Genomic DNA, 13,932 nt, shown 5'->3' with positions numbered 1-13,932 from the left:
CTACCCGCCTCAGCCACCCAAAGTGCTGAGCTGTTCCCGTGGTTATTCAACATCATGCTGGAATTTCTAGCCAGGGTTATGAATCAAGATAAAGAAGTAAAAGCCATACAGTTTGAAAAGGAAGAAATGAAACTACCTGTTTGCAGATTATATGGTTATCTTAGTAGAAAATCATGAGAAACGTACCAAGAAAATTTTATAATAAGCGAGTTCAGCAAGGTTGCAAGATAAAAGATAAGCATATAAATAGTAGTTGTATTCTATGTTCATGGATTGGAAGAATCAATATTGTTAAGATGTCCATATACTCAAAGAAGTCTACACATTCAATGCAATCCCTATCAATATACCAAAGATATTCCTCACAGAAATATAAAAAACAATTCTAAAATTTATATGGAACTACGAAAGACCCAGAATAGCCAAATATATCCTGAGTCAAAGAATAAAACTGGAGGAATTACATTACCTGACTTCAAATTATAGTACAGAGATGTAGTAACAAAAGCAGCACAGTACTGGCATAAAAGCAGACACATAGACCAGTGGAACAGGATAGAGAACCAGAAACAAATCCATATATCTACGGTGAACTCATTTTAGACAAAGGTGCCAAGCACACACATTGGGGAAAGGATGGTCTCTTCAATAAATGGTGTTTGGAAAACTGGATATCCATATACAGATGAATGAAACTATCCCATATCTCTCTCCATATACTAAAGTCAAATCAAAATGGATTACAGGCTTTAGTCTAAGACCTCCAACTATGAAACTACTAAAATAAAACATTGGGGAAGCTCTCCAGGACATGAGAGTGGGCAAAGATTTCTTGAGTAATACCCCATAAGCCCAGGCAACCAAAGCAAAATGGACAAATGGGATCACATCAAGTTAAAAACCTTCTGCACAGAAAAGGAAACAAAGTGAGGAGACAACCCACAGAATGGGAGAAAATATTTGCAAACTGTCCATCTGACAAGGGATTAATAACGAGAATATATAGGGAGCTCAAGCAACTCTATGGAAAAATCTAGTAGTCTGATTGAAAAATGAGGGAAAGATCTGAGTGGACCTTTCTCAAAAGAAGACTCCAGATGGCAGATAGATATGTGAAAAGGTGCTCAACATCACTGATCATCAGAGAAATGCAAATCAAAACTACAATGAGTTATCTTACCCCAGTTAAAATGGGTTTTATCCGAAAGACAGGCAATAACAAATGCTGGCGAGGATGTGGAGAAAAGGAAACCTTCTCACACTGTTAGTGGGAATGTAAATTAGTATAACCACTATGGGAAACAGTTTGGGGGTTCCTCAAAAAAAAAAAAAAAAAAGAAAGAAAACATAAAAACTAAAAATAGAGCTATCACATGATTCAGCTAGGGATGTACCCATACCTAAAGGAAATCAGTATATTGAAGAGATATCTGCACTCCCATGTTTATTGCAGGACTATTCGCCATAGTCATGATTTGGAAACAACCTAAATGTTTATCAACAGATAAATGGATAAAGAAAATGGAGTCCATATACCCAATGAAGTACTGTTCTGCCATAAAAAAGAATGAGAACTAGTCATTTGCAACAACCTTTGTGGAACTGGAGGTCATTATGTTAAGTGAAATAAGCCAGGCACTGAAAGGCAAGCTTCACATGTTCTCACTTATTTGTGGAACTAAAAATTAAAGCAATTGAACTCATGGAGATAGAGTAGAATGATGGTTACCAGAGGCTGGGAAGGGTGGTGGAGTGGTGGTAAGGGGGAAGTGGAGATGGTTAATGGCTACAAAAAAATAGAAAGAATGAATAAGATTTAGTATTTGATAGCACAGCAGGGTGACTGTAGTCAATAATAATGTAATTGTACATTTAAAAATAATTAAATGAATATAATTGAGTTGTTTGTAACACAGAATAAATGCTTGAGGGAGATGGTCACTTCATTTACCCTGATGTGATCATTACACATTGTATGTCTGTATCGAAGTATCTTCTACACCTCATAAATATGTGCACCTACCATGTACCCACAAAAATTTAAAATTTATTAAATAGCAAGTGTATATCTATATATTAGAATACTTGGTTACCAAAATCAAAAATAAAATATAATTTAAAGTTGCTCAAAAACATAATACAGGTGTCAATCTAACAAACCATATAGTGGATCTTATATACTGTAAACTATAAAATGCTAATGAAAGAGGTCAAAGAAGTTCCTTATAAATGGAGAGATATACTTAAACATGTACATGAATTTTTATAGTAAATTTGTCCAAATAGCCAAAAACTAGAAATGATCCAGATGTCTTTGAGTGGTTAGACAGGCTGTGTCATACATTAATTTCATGGAATATTACTCAGCAATAGAAAAAATTGATTATTGATATATACAGCAATCTTGATGAGAATTATGCTGAGGGGAAAAGCCAATCATAAAGTATTACATACAATGATTCCATTTATATAACATTCTTTTTAAAATTATTTTTATTTTTATTTTATTTTGAGACAATGTCTCATGGACAGACAGGAAGACTCAGAATTGATAGAGATGTCAGTGCTCCTCAAATGGATATACAGGTTTAATGTAATTTCTGTCAAAATCTCAGTCTTTTTGTAGATACAGACAAGTTTATTCTAAAATATAAATGGAAAGGCAGAGGAAAGAGAATAGCTAAAACAATTACAAAAGGGAAGAATGAAGTCATAGTAATTAGTCTGCTTGATATCAAATGTACTAATTTACATATTGTGACTTTATTATGTAGTCACAATAATAAAGACTGTGTGGTGTTGGTGAAGGAATAGACTCATAACCTAATGGGACAGAAGGCAGAACCCAGAAATAGATCCATAAGTGTGCCCAACTGATTTTTGACAAAAGCAATTCAATTTGAAAGCAATCCAATGGAGGGCAGATAGCCTTTTCAGTAAATGGTCCAAGAGCAAGTGGACGACCAGAGGCATGTAAGCTAACCTCCACCTAAACCACACACTTCATATCAAAAAATTAACCCCAAATAATTCAGACTCTGAAATGTAAAACATAAAACAATAAAACTTTTAGGGAACCAAAAAACCAGAAAATTTTTGAAATACAGGGCTAGGCAAAGAGACATCAAAAGCAAGATCCCTGAGAAAGAAAAAATGATAAATTTGACATCATTAAAATGAAAATTTTTTGATTTGTGGAAGAGTCTGATAGAGGATGAAAGGACAAACTACAGAGAAAATGTTTACAGACTCCACACCTAAAAAAGGACTGGTATGTAGAATATACAAAGGACTCTCAAAACTCCGGAGTGAAAAAAAATATCAAACCATTCATTTAGAATGTGAACTAAAGAGAGGGACAGAGGGACAGACATTTCACTGAAAAGGGTATATAGATGGAAGATATGCACATGAAAAAATTAGTTCAGCCCTAGGGAAAGAATTAGTTAGCTCTAGGGAAATGGAAATGAAAACCACAATGAGATGTCATTTGCTTATTAAGATGGCTAAAGTAAAAAATAGTGACAACACTAAGTGACGGTAAAAATTCAGTGAAACTGGATCTCTCATCCATTGCTGGTGGGATTGTCTGGCATTCTAGAAAACAGTTCCTAAGAAACTAAGCATGCAGCTCATACCATTTGGCAATGACACACGTAATCATTTATCCCAGAGAAGTGAACACTTAAATTCACACAAAAATATGTACATGAATGTTTATAATAAATTTGTCCAAATAGCCAAAAACTAGAAATGATCCAGATGTCTTTGAGTGGTTAGACAGGCTGTGATACATTCATTCCATGGAATACTACTCAGCAATGAAAAGAATTGATTATTGATATATACAACAATCTTGATGAGAATTATGCTGAGGGGAAAAGCCAGTCATAAAGTAAGACATACAATGATTCCATTTACATAACATTCTTTTTAAAATTATTTTTATTTTTATTTTATTTTGAGACAGCATCTCACTCTGTCACCCAGGCTAGAGTGCAGTGGCACAATCTCTGCTCACTGCAACCTCTGCCTCCTGGGCTCAGGTGATCCTGCTACCTCAGCCTCTCCAGTAGCTAGGACCACAGGTGTGCACCACCACACCTGGCTAGTGTGCGCCACCACACCTGGCTAATTTTTTTGTATTTTTTTGTAGAGATGGCATTTCACCACATTGTCCAGGCTGGTTTTGAACTCCTGAGCTCAAGCAATCCACCTGGCTTGACATTCCAAAGTGCTGGAGTTACAGGCATGTACCACCATGCCCAGCGCTATATAACCTTCTTGAAATGACAAAATTATAGAAATAGAGGACAGATTCGTAGTTACCAGGGATTAAGAAGAGGGTTGGGGGGAATGGTTGGAAGGGAACCAGGTGTGACTATAAAAGAGCAACGTGAGGGACCCTGGTGATGATGAAAATGTTTTGTATCTTGACTGTGTCAGTATCAGTATCCTAGTTGTCACAGTGTACTATAGTTTTGCAGGATGTTATTATTGATGGGTTCTAGATAAAGGGTGTGTGGGATCTCTCTTCTTTCTTTTAACTGAATGTGAATCTACAGTTATTTTTGTTTTAAACACAGTTTTTTTTCTTAATCCTGCATAATCTCCTCTCCTAACAATGATCCTTGTTACTATCTTACTGTGTAGGAGTAGTGCAGACTGTGGATTCTAGTGCAAAACTCTCTGGGTTTAATTCCCAGTTCTGTGATGTCTCAGCAGGGTGTCCTTAGACAAATTGCTTTACCTTTCTATTATCAGTTTTCTCATTTGTAATATGGGGAGCAATAATTTTAATGCTAATAATACTTCTCTCATAGGGTTATTGTAAGAACAGATTCTGGCAGTCATACGTGGTGGTGATGGTGGTGGTTGCTATATTAGCTTTTGTTATTTTTATTTTAACATAGTTGATATGACGTGTATACATTCGCAGATTCTGTTTTTTCCTTAAGCCATATGGTTTTTTTTGACAATTAATAAGGTTTGAATCAAAAATAAAGAACTTTGGCAACCCCTCTTCCCTGCCAACTCCCAAATTTACAACCAAAATGTCACAGTTCAAAAAAAGTTTTAAGTTACTGCCTGAACTTAATTTTTAAAAAACTTCTTTTTTTTTTAAAAAAAAAAAACAAGTATTTTATTATTATTATTATTTTACTTTAAGTTTTAGGGTACATGTGCACAATGTGCAGGTTAGTTACATATGTATACATGTGCCATGCTGGTGCGCTGCACCCACTAACTCGTCATCTAGCATTAGGTATATCTCCCAATGCTATCCCTCCCCCCTCCCCCCACCCCACAACAGTCCCCAGAGTGTGATGTTCCCCTTCCTGTGTCCATGTGTTCTCATTGTTCATTTCCCACCTATGAGTGAGAATATGCGGTGTTTGGTTTTTTGTTCTTGCAATAGTTTACTGAGAATGATGATTTCCAATTTGTTTTCATGTCTAGTTTGTAGCCAGAACTACTGGACTGGAGTTGTTTGCCCCACCCACTTAGCTGCATGGTGCCCTGGGGGCTCAAGCAGAACTTTGTCCCAGCCACTGCTTTGGGAAGCACAAAAGCTGAATGCTTCCAGCCATTCTGGTGACATTTCTAATATGATTGAATGGCGATATCTTTGGGAATGTGTCTCTACACTTTCAAATCTGCAGGGCCCCAGTCACCATCTGTTGAAATACTTCATCTAGAATTGAACTTTATCCCTTAAAAGGCAGTTGAGTGACATGTTTAGCCTCTCCAAGCTTATCCTTGGTCCAGATTCTATTTATGAAGAGTAATTTGGGGCTGCCTTCATTATGTCCAAAGCATAATTTAGGACATTGTGATTTAATGATGTGTATTGGTAGTTTTGAGTCATTTATGTGAATTAAGGTAGTTTCATGCTGTCATGAGAATTCTTATGTAATATAATGAATGAAATATCAGCCCTCTTTGTGAGTTTCAGCATCCAAGACTCGAGTCATAGATAAACTTAAAATAAATTGAAGTTTTCTCTGTGGCAAATGCAAAGCCTAAAATAATCTAGACAAGGGTAGATGGTATACGCAAGTGGTATCATTTGTAACTTATTTTTCAAAAATAAAACTGGTATTATTTTTTAAGCTTTCAGTAATTGAATAATCATATGTTAGGTAAGTAAAAAGCCTACCTAAGACCCTCCCCAAGCCATTTTATAATTCTAAACTCAGGCTCTCTTCTGCTCTGGATTTGCTGTTGGAAAGCATCTTTGTTGTAGTTAAGGAAGAAATATTCAAGAGTGTGTAATTCTGTCATTGGGCTTCTTGCTTTTTTTTTTTTTTTTTTCAAACAAATTTCTTATTTTTGTTTCTGGATTGCAGCCATAACACGAAAACAACATCTTGGTTAGACCCTCGGTGCCTAAACAAGCAGCAGAAGCCTCTGGAAGAGTGTGAAGATGATGGTAAGGGGCCAGGCAGGTCTTGGGTTAAGTGAATTGGGGGCACTGTTCACATGTGCAAATTTTAAAGAGTCGTAGCCAGGTCAGTCCGGTCTTATGTTGAGTTTTTAAAAGGTAATCCAATTTCTGCTAAATGGACTGTGGTTTACAAAAGCAAGAAGAAAGTCAGAGTTGTTTCAAGAGAAGAATTTGTTTACACATAAAGACAGATGCTTACTAATATCTCCATTAGAAGCAGAACAGTCAGAAACTGTTCAAATGAAGATACGTCCTCTGTCTTCAGGAACTTAGAGTAAATTCTAGAAAGTCTCTAGGAATAAAGAAACCAAAGATGGTCTGGTCAGTCACACATTCTCAGGTTTAACCCTATCTTATAAAAGTCTTAGGGGGAAAAGTTGGGAGTTTTTCTTGAACTGTACATATTTCACATACTTCCCTAGTCTTGGAGGTAGGGGAAACAGATCTAGACATGTTTGAGAATCTCTGTGTAACTTAGAGTATACCCACAATATGTAGTAAGTGTATTCTTTTGAGACAGAGGTTGAGGTATTACCTAGAGCACCACTCTCCCTGTTAATCTTGGAAATGAACTAACTGGCTGTAAGAGCTTTTGTTGAAAAAGTTCATTTCAAGGCTTTGGGTTTTCTAACTACTTCTCCAAAATGAAAAAAAAAAAAAAAATTGAAACAGAGCTAGTGTGTCCCTTTTCAGTACACCAACGTCTATCCCAAGTTCTACCAAAATTATTTTTTGATGTGGAAGAATGAAAAGGGAAATGGTTTGCTTCGCTCTGCTTTGCTACTCATTATTCAATGCGGGCATGTGAATTAGTAGTATAATTATTAAATATGTATTTTACTGTAAGATAACAGAACTTTATTATTTGTCCTATGGTGCAGAATGGTTGTATATATAAACTTGAAGATTTTTTGAAAATGCAAGGCAGTATTTTATAGTATAGTACTGTCAAAACCTTGCACTCCATGATCCTTCTATTATACATGGTTTGCAGATTACATTAAATGACATAGACTATTGTGTCGGTATTTATCTGAGTTACTTCAAATGGAAACAAAAGTCCTTCTAACTTAGGAGGCATGACCAAGATGTTTGTTTTATCTTGGTTGCTTTGTTTGATTCCTGAAGAAGGAATAGAACAGGTTCATTCAGCTCTGGTATTTTGCATGCTTGGGAGATAATAGACTATACTGATTATTTCAGTATTCTGTTTAACATGTAATACTGGTTAAGTATCCCTGATCCCAAAATTTGAAGTCCAAAATGCTCCAAAACTGGCCAGGCATGGTGTGGCTCATACCTGTAATCTCAGCACTTTGGGAGGCTGAGGCAGGAGGATCACTTGAGCCAAGGAGTTCAAGACCAGCCTGGGCAATGTAGTGAGACCTTGACTCTACAAATAATAAAACAAAAATTAGCTAGGCGTGTTGGCATGTGCCTGTGGTCCCAGCTACTTGGGAGGCTGAGGCAGAAGGATCACCTGAGCCCAAGAGTAGGAGGCTGCAGAGAGCTGTGATTGTGCCACTACATTCCAGCCTTGGTGACAGAGAGAGACCCTGTCTTAAAAGAAACAAACAAAGCAACAACAGGCTCCAAAATCCAAAACTTTCTGAGTGTCACCATGATGCTCAGAGGAAATGTTCACTGGAGCATTTTGGATCTTGGATTTTCGGATTAGGAATGCTGAGCCAGTAAGTATATTACACAAGTATCTCCAATCTGAAAATATGCAAAATCTGAAACCCTTTTGATTCTAACCATTTTGGATAATGACTACTCAACCTGAACATAAATAACCAGTTTTCAAAGATCATAGCATAAAACACATTCAACCCTAAAATTTCATGGAACAATAATCATTATTTGATGCCTTATGATTTTGAAAGCAATTTAGGCACTTATTACCATAGGGTCTTCAATGTCAATATCCCTTTTGTAATTATTCTGGGAATGTATGAAAATGCTTGTTAATACAATATTATAAGTGATAGAATACTGCAATAGCTTTTACTGAGAAAAACTACATAGAGTAAAAGTATTGAATTGACATTTTTGTTACCAAATCTAGTAATTTTTAATTCTTAAAATTCTTATCTTTTTGTGTTAATGTTATTTCCTTTGGAACAAGAATGTATTCATACCAAATGCAGTTAGTTTATAATTATCTCTTTAATATTAGAATTCATATATTCTGTTTCTAGTAGAAATTCTATGTATATCTGTGTGCCTGTACACACAAACAGTATAAATATATAATCAGATTATGGTAAGTATCAGTTTGCATTTTCTGTTGCCAGTTAACGCAAAGCTGCCTTGTTATTATTTATAACACAAAGCAGAAAAACATATTGGTTGCAAATATTGTCCCTGTATTTCTTTCTGTTCTCTGTAGGTCATACATATGAGGTGTAACAGTATAGCATCATACTTAATTATTATAAAGATTTAATATGTTCTATTTCCTATCTCAGAAAATCGAGAAACTGGTTTGAGATTTTGATGTTAGTGAATGACTCCTTCTGTCACTGCTGTGTCCAGTTCAGTTAGAAGCCCTCAGTGTTGCCTTTGAACTCCAGACCAATATTGTAATCCATGTGATTGATAATGTCAACGATTGTCTCAAAGATACTTCGACTTAGTCATATTAAAACCATTAAAACTGATGATCTTTCCCCCCAAATTACATAATATACAAAGTGTTTCCTGTCTCCATTCATGGTAAATTTATGCATACTCAAAATTCCCCCTTGATATGTCACTTTTCTTCACACCTATTTCTAACCCGTGAACCAGCTGAATTCACTTGGCATCCTAAATATCTCTTGGATCCATTCACTATTTTTTTCACCGCATCTTCCATTCTCATCTGGGATCATGCTCATCTCCCATACAGACTCTTTTCACTCTCCTTTTTATTTTGCACTCGGAGAAATCTTTTAAAATGTAAATGTGATGATGTTATCGCCGACAACCTCCACAGGGTCTGCTTAGGAAATGCCAGGTCCATAGCTTGCTTCTCTGAGCCCTGTGTGGTCAGCCTCTCTAGGTTTTCTCACACTATTTCTCTGCTCTCTGCTCTTCATTCCCACTAGTCCTCATTGAGTTCCTGCCTCATGTCAGTTAAATGTGCATTTCTCTCTTAGAATACGCTTACATTTCACTATACTCTTACATTTCACAATAGTTATTGAACAATTTCTGTATGTCACATGCATCCTAGGTATTCGAATGTGTCCATGAATACAACAGACATTAAACTTTGCATATCCTTCAGGTTATACTTCAGGGAATTTTTCCATGACTTTGCCCCCAAAAATATGATTAGGTCACTCATGTATCTTACTCTGTTGAGAACTTATCATGGTTTTAATTTTAGTTTTATTTGTGTGAGCTTTGGATTTGTCTCCTGTTCTGGAAAAGTAGAGATGTCTGATTCTGTTTTTTGAGATGGAGTCTCGCCCTGTTACCCAGGCTGGAGTGTGGTGGCATGATCTCTGCTCACTGCAACCTTTGCCTCCCTGTTCAAGCGATTCTCCTGCCTCAGCCTCCCGAGTAGCTGGGATTACAGGTGAGCGCCACCTGCCTGACTAATTTTTTTGTATTTTTAATAGAGTCGGGGTTTCACCATGTTGGCCAGGCTGGTCTCGAACTCCCGACCTCAGGTGATCCACCCACTTTGGCCTCCCAAAGTGCTAGGATTACAGGCATGAGACACCACGCCTGGCCCCTGATTGTGTTCATTTTGATATGTCACCTAGCACAGTGACTGGCACATCATAGGTCTTGATAAATAACTACTGAAGAAGTGAACAAATGTTCCCAAAGACATTAGATAATATCCAAATGGGCATTTTCACAGATGACTTTGTGTAAATTAGATTCTCCTTTTAAGAAACGGTGCCAATCAAAACTTACCGCTGGCAGTGGGATCATTTTTTTATTATTATTATACTTTAAGTTCTAGGGTACATATGCACAACGTGCAGGTTTGTTACATATGTATACATGTGCCATGTTGGTGTGCTGCATCCATTAACTCGTCATTTACATTAGGTATTTCTCCTAATGCTATCCCTCCCCCCTCCCCCCACCCCACAACAAATCAAGAGTTTACAAGGTGTCTAGGCCCATGTTGGTTATTTAAGTCAATCATTGATTGATTGGTTCATTCATTCATTCATCAAGAAATATTTAGTACCTAACATGTGCAGAAGGCTACACTGGGCACTGAGCATATTGTGGTACTGAAAACAGGCTCAATTCCTGTGTTTGTGAAGCTTATAGGAGCCACTTGCCCTGACCCTGGGGAAACATTATGTATGAAATGATTTTTGTGTGTTCTCCCATGTTTTCTTCTCAATAATAAGAAAATGTTTTACTGACAGCAAGAGGACGAGGTCAAGAACAGAAAGGATTTGGACTTGTTTTGCTCCCTGAAATTTTTGAGGACATTTTAATTCTAATATTTCTGAGCTGCTTGACTTAGAAAGTGTGTGTGTGTGTGTGTGTGTGTGTGTATGTATGTGTTTTCTCACAAAACCAGTTAAATGCCTCCCAACACTCCTTCAGGGCAGTTTTCAAGGCTTTCTTCTTTGATATATTTTATCTTGACGTAATTCATCTTTCCAGCTCCTTTTTGAAAGACATCAAAGTTAGCTCATTATACAGTCTGCACTTTCAATTTGACCTCACCTTCCATTTTTCAAGCAGCACTGTTACTTGTAAGTTAAATAATGCTTTAATTGTGAGTATAATTGCCTCACTGATTAGAGGATTATTGAAGGATTAAAAGGACTGATAATGAAAGGTCTAACAGCTTTGTTTACTCCCAATAAGGTCTGTAATAAGTGACTTCCCACTTAAGAACATTGAAACCGCAAAGGTATTTGTGATCTTTTACAACCAATCAAATCCTATTTTGACATGCAAGGAAATGAGCCATGTAATTATTTTGCCAATATCAGCTCTTCCCGTTTTGTGATTTACACTGAGGTCGCAAGTTTACTATCCAAGCCAATGAAATAAGCCACAATGCAGGTAAGGATGAACTAGAGTGATGTGTTTGCTGCTGTTTTCCTGAGGAGATTTCCTTTCTTGGTGCTGGTGTCTGAATTTTGCTTTCTCTCTTTTCTGTCTCATTCCTGCTATTCCTTTGGAGAAGAAGGGGTACACACCGAGGAGCTGGACAGTGAACTAGGTAAACCCTCCCTGCCTGCTGCTGCTGCATGACACGTGCATGACATGGCCTGCATGGTTTTCTTCCCCAGTGAATTGCTTAATCCCTCTGTTTCTTTAGTTTGCACTCCTCCAATTATGATTTTCATTCTAGCTTATCCAGGAAAGGTCAGTCTTACAACCTGCATGTCTGGCTGCAGACATCACGCGGAGTTGTAATACATTATGTTTACAAAGAAAATGTCTGACTGAACAGAGACTAGAACGAGAGTTAGCAAATTGGTAATGGGTAGTCTTGTAAAGTGAGGATTGGGAAAGAACCCAAGAGATGCTCGCTGTGTCCCTTGAACTTTGGCATAACCTGTCTCAGTCTTATTTCTTTATTTGTTTAGTACGGATGGTTATTTGGGTAATACAAAAAAGCCAAGCAGAACAAACAAAAATCAATTAAGACTAGTTTAAGGAGCATTATAGGAGCACTTGCAATAAAAGAAGGTCACTGAGGAATTGAATAGTTAAGTCTTAGGATTGTGTTGTTATTACGTCACAGACCACGTGTTGTTGACCTTGCCATTATAGTGAGTGGTTGTTTATATAGTGATGCAACACCTATATGTACTGTTTGCCTTAGAGTTGTGTCAATGCAAATCAAGTCTTGACTACTCTAGTTATTGTTGCTTAGGAATAATTTATACTAGCAGATGATGCCAAATTCTTGTTTCTTTGCTATTGGAATATATTGAATTATGTTTGCTATTACGTTCAGTCCTTTATGTTCAACCTTGAACAACATTAAAATTAGTTTGCATTCTGTCTGATACATTTGCTGATGGATACATAGGAAAGCATAAGTTTCAGCTAAATTGTTGATGAAAGCCTCGGCTGATGGAAGATTCTTTAGCAATTGAAGATTGTTTAAGTAGAAGATTGTTTAACATCAGTATGAGTGGAACTGTACTAAGATTATTGAATCTGCCTGGCATTTTTGAGATTGCCTAAAGACCTGAAAATGTAAGTCTATTTAGTACAGATTATTGCATTCATTTGGTTTTCTTTATTTTTGTTACGTGAGATAAAGATAATCAGTCATGGTTGGCTAGAATTATGATAGAATAGAACCAAGCTCTGTTTTTCTTAACATTTGGAACCAGTCTGTTGTAATTGATGCACATGCCAACAATGGTCAATAACTATTGATGGATCTATTTTTAAAGATGTTTAATAAGTTGCCTTTGTGGTCATTGTGAGAGGGATGACTTAAGGTTCACCCTGAATGATAGAACAATCTGAAACTAAATTTGATCGAAAAAAGAATTTGTCAATCCAATGATATTAGATAAAGTAATTGAAAGAGACAGAAATAGGTTTTCCAGACACAAAATGAGTGTTTTAATCATTTGTTCAGCCAATTTCAACCACTCTTGCTACCTGAGTAATAGGTGTGAGAGATCACTCTGCTGTCTGCTGGCAGCCAGTGGAGATAGCACAGCTGTGTACAGGAGCACAACCTTATTTGCTTCTCTGGAAATTTGAATTTGAAATTTTCAGGAAAGAAGTTTCTGCATTTTACCCACATGTAACTGTGATATCGTGGTGACTTGCTTATGCTGTTAAAGACTCTAAACATGAGTTCTCTTGGCTTTCTCTGGGTTCTGATCAAACTGTGTGGCTCCCCTGCTTACTGGCTATGCAAACTTAGAGAAGCTATTCACCTTCTTTTAGCTTCCCTTTCCTTATCCATAAAGAGGGGCCAAAAGAGTAGCTCCCATGGTGCTTATGAGGTGACTTAATGAAAGCGTGTTTTAATATTTGTCCCTGTGATCAGCACATTCTATTAGCTATTTACAGTGTTGTTATTTATTACCTAATTCCCTCTTCTTGGATTTTTCAGTACTTTCTTATGGTACTTTTTTCCATTAACACAACACAAGGGAGGAATGTGTTCTATATTATAGAAATGGCCCAAATGTGTTCTTGTAGGAAGGGTAGAGATAAAACCTTTGATTTTTGCCTGCACATGTCCACTGTGTAAAGAGTAGCACACGTGCACACACACTGTTTTCTGTTGCATTCACTCCAGATTCTGTTGACAAGCTCACTGCTCATTTTCTTAATAAGAGGGTCCTAATTTCAAACAATAGCAACTGTCAGGTTTTCAGTGAACAATGTAATTCCAGATGTGACAAGGAAACCCTCTTTGTAATCGCCCTCTGAGAGGCGTGGGCAGTTGGCTTGGGTATTGGACACAGATCATTTGATTATAGAGTTGTCATTTCTGAACTCTGTTGTTTGAGCTGGGTCAGTTGCTC

The 13,932-nt window shown here is 36.9% G+C and overlaps 1 protein-coding gene across 49 annotated transcripts in view; it reads left to right on the top strand.

The window, feature by feature from the left end:
- Nucleotides 1-13,932, top strand: part of MAGI1 (membrane associated guanylate kinase, WW and PDZ domain containing 1) — a 675,392-nt gene that overhangs the window by 569,382 nt on the left and 92,078 nt on the right. For 19 of the 49 annotated variants that reach the window (XM_063602805.1, XM_063602803.1, XM_034956848.3 and 16 more), the window contains 2 exons: nt 6,351-6,433; nt 11,610-11,645. In XM_063602805.1, coding sequence (XP_063458875.1) covers nt 6,351-6,433; nt 11,610-11,645 — 119 coding nt within the window. Of the gene's footprint in view, nt 1-6,350; nt 6,434-11,606; nt 11,646-13,932 lie in introns of all 49 variants that reach the window. The other 30 variants (XM_063602801.1, XM_008963973.4, XM_055110112.2 and 27 more) reach the window with 2 other exon arrangements.

This window comes from Pan paniscus, chromosome 2 (assembly GCF_029289425.2).
Source record: "Pan paniscus chromosome 2, NHGRI_mPanPan1-v2.0_pri, whole genome shotgun sequence".
Taxonomy (NCBI): Eukaryota; Metazoa; Chordata; class Mammalia; order Primates; family Hominidae; genus Pan; species Pan paniscus.
The sequence above is the reverse complement of the archived record's forward strand: the minus strand, read 5'-3'. Positions and strand labels throughout refer to the sequence as shown.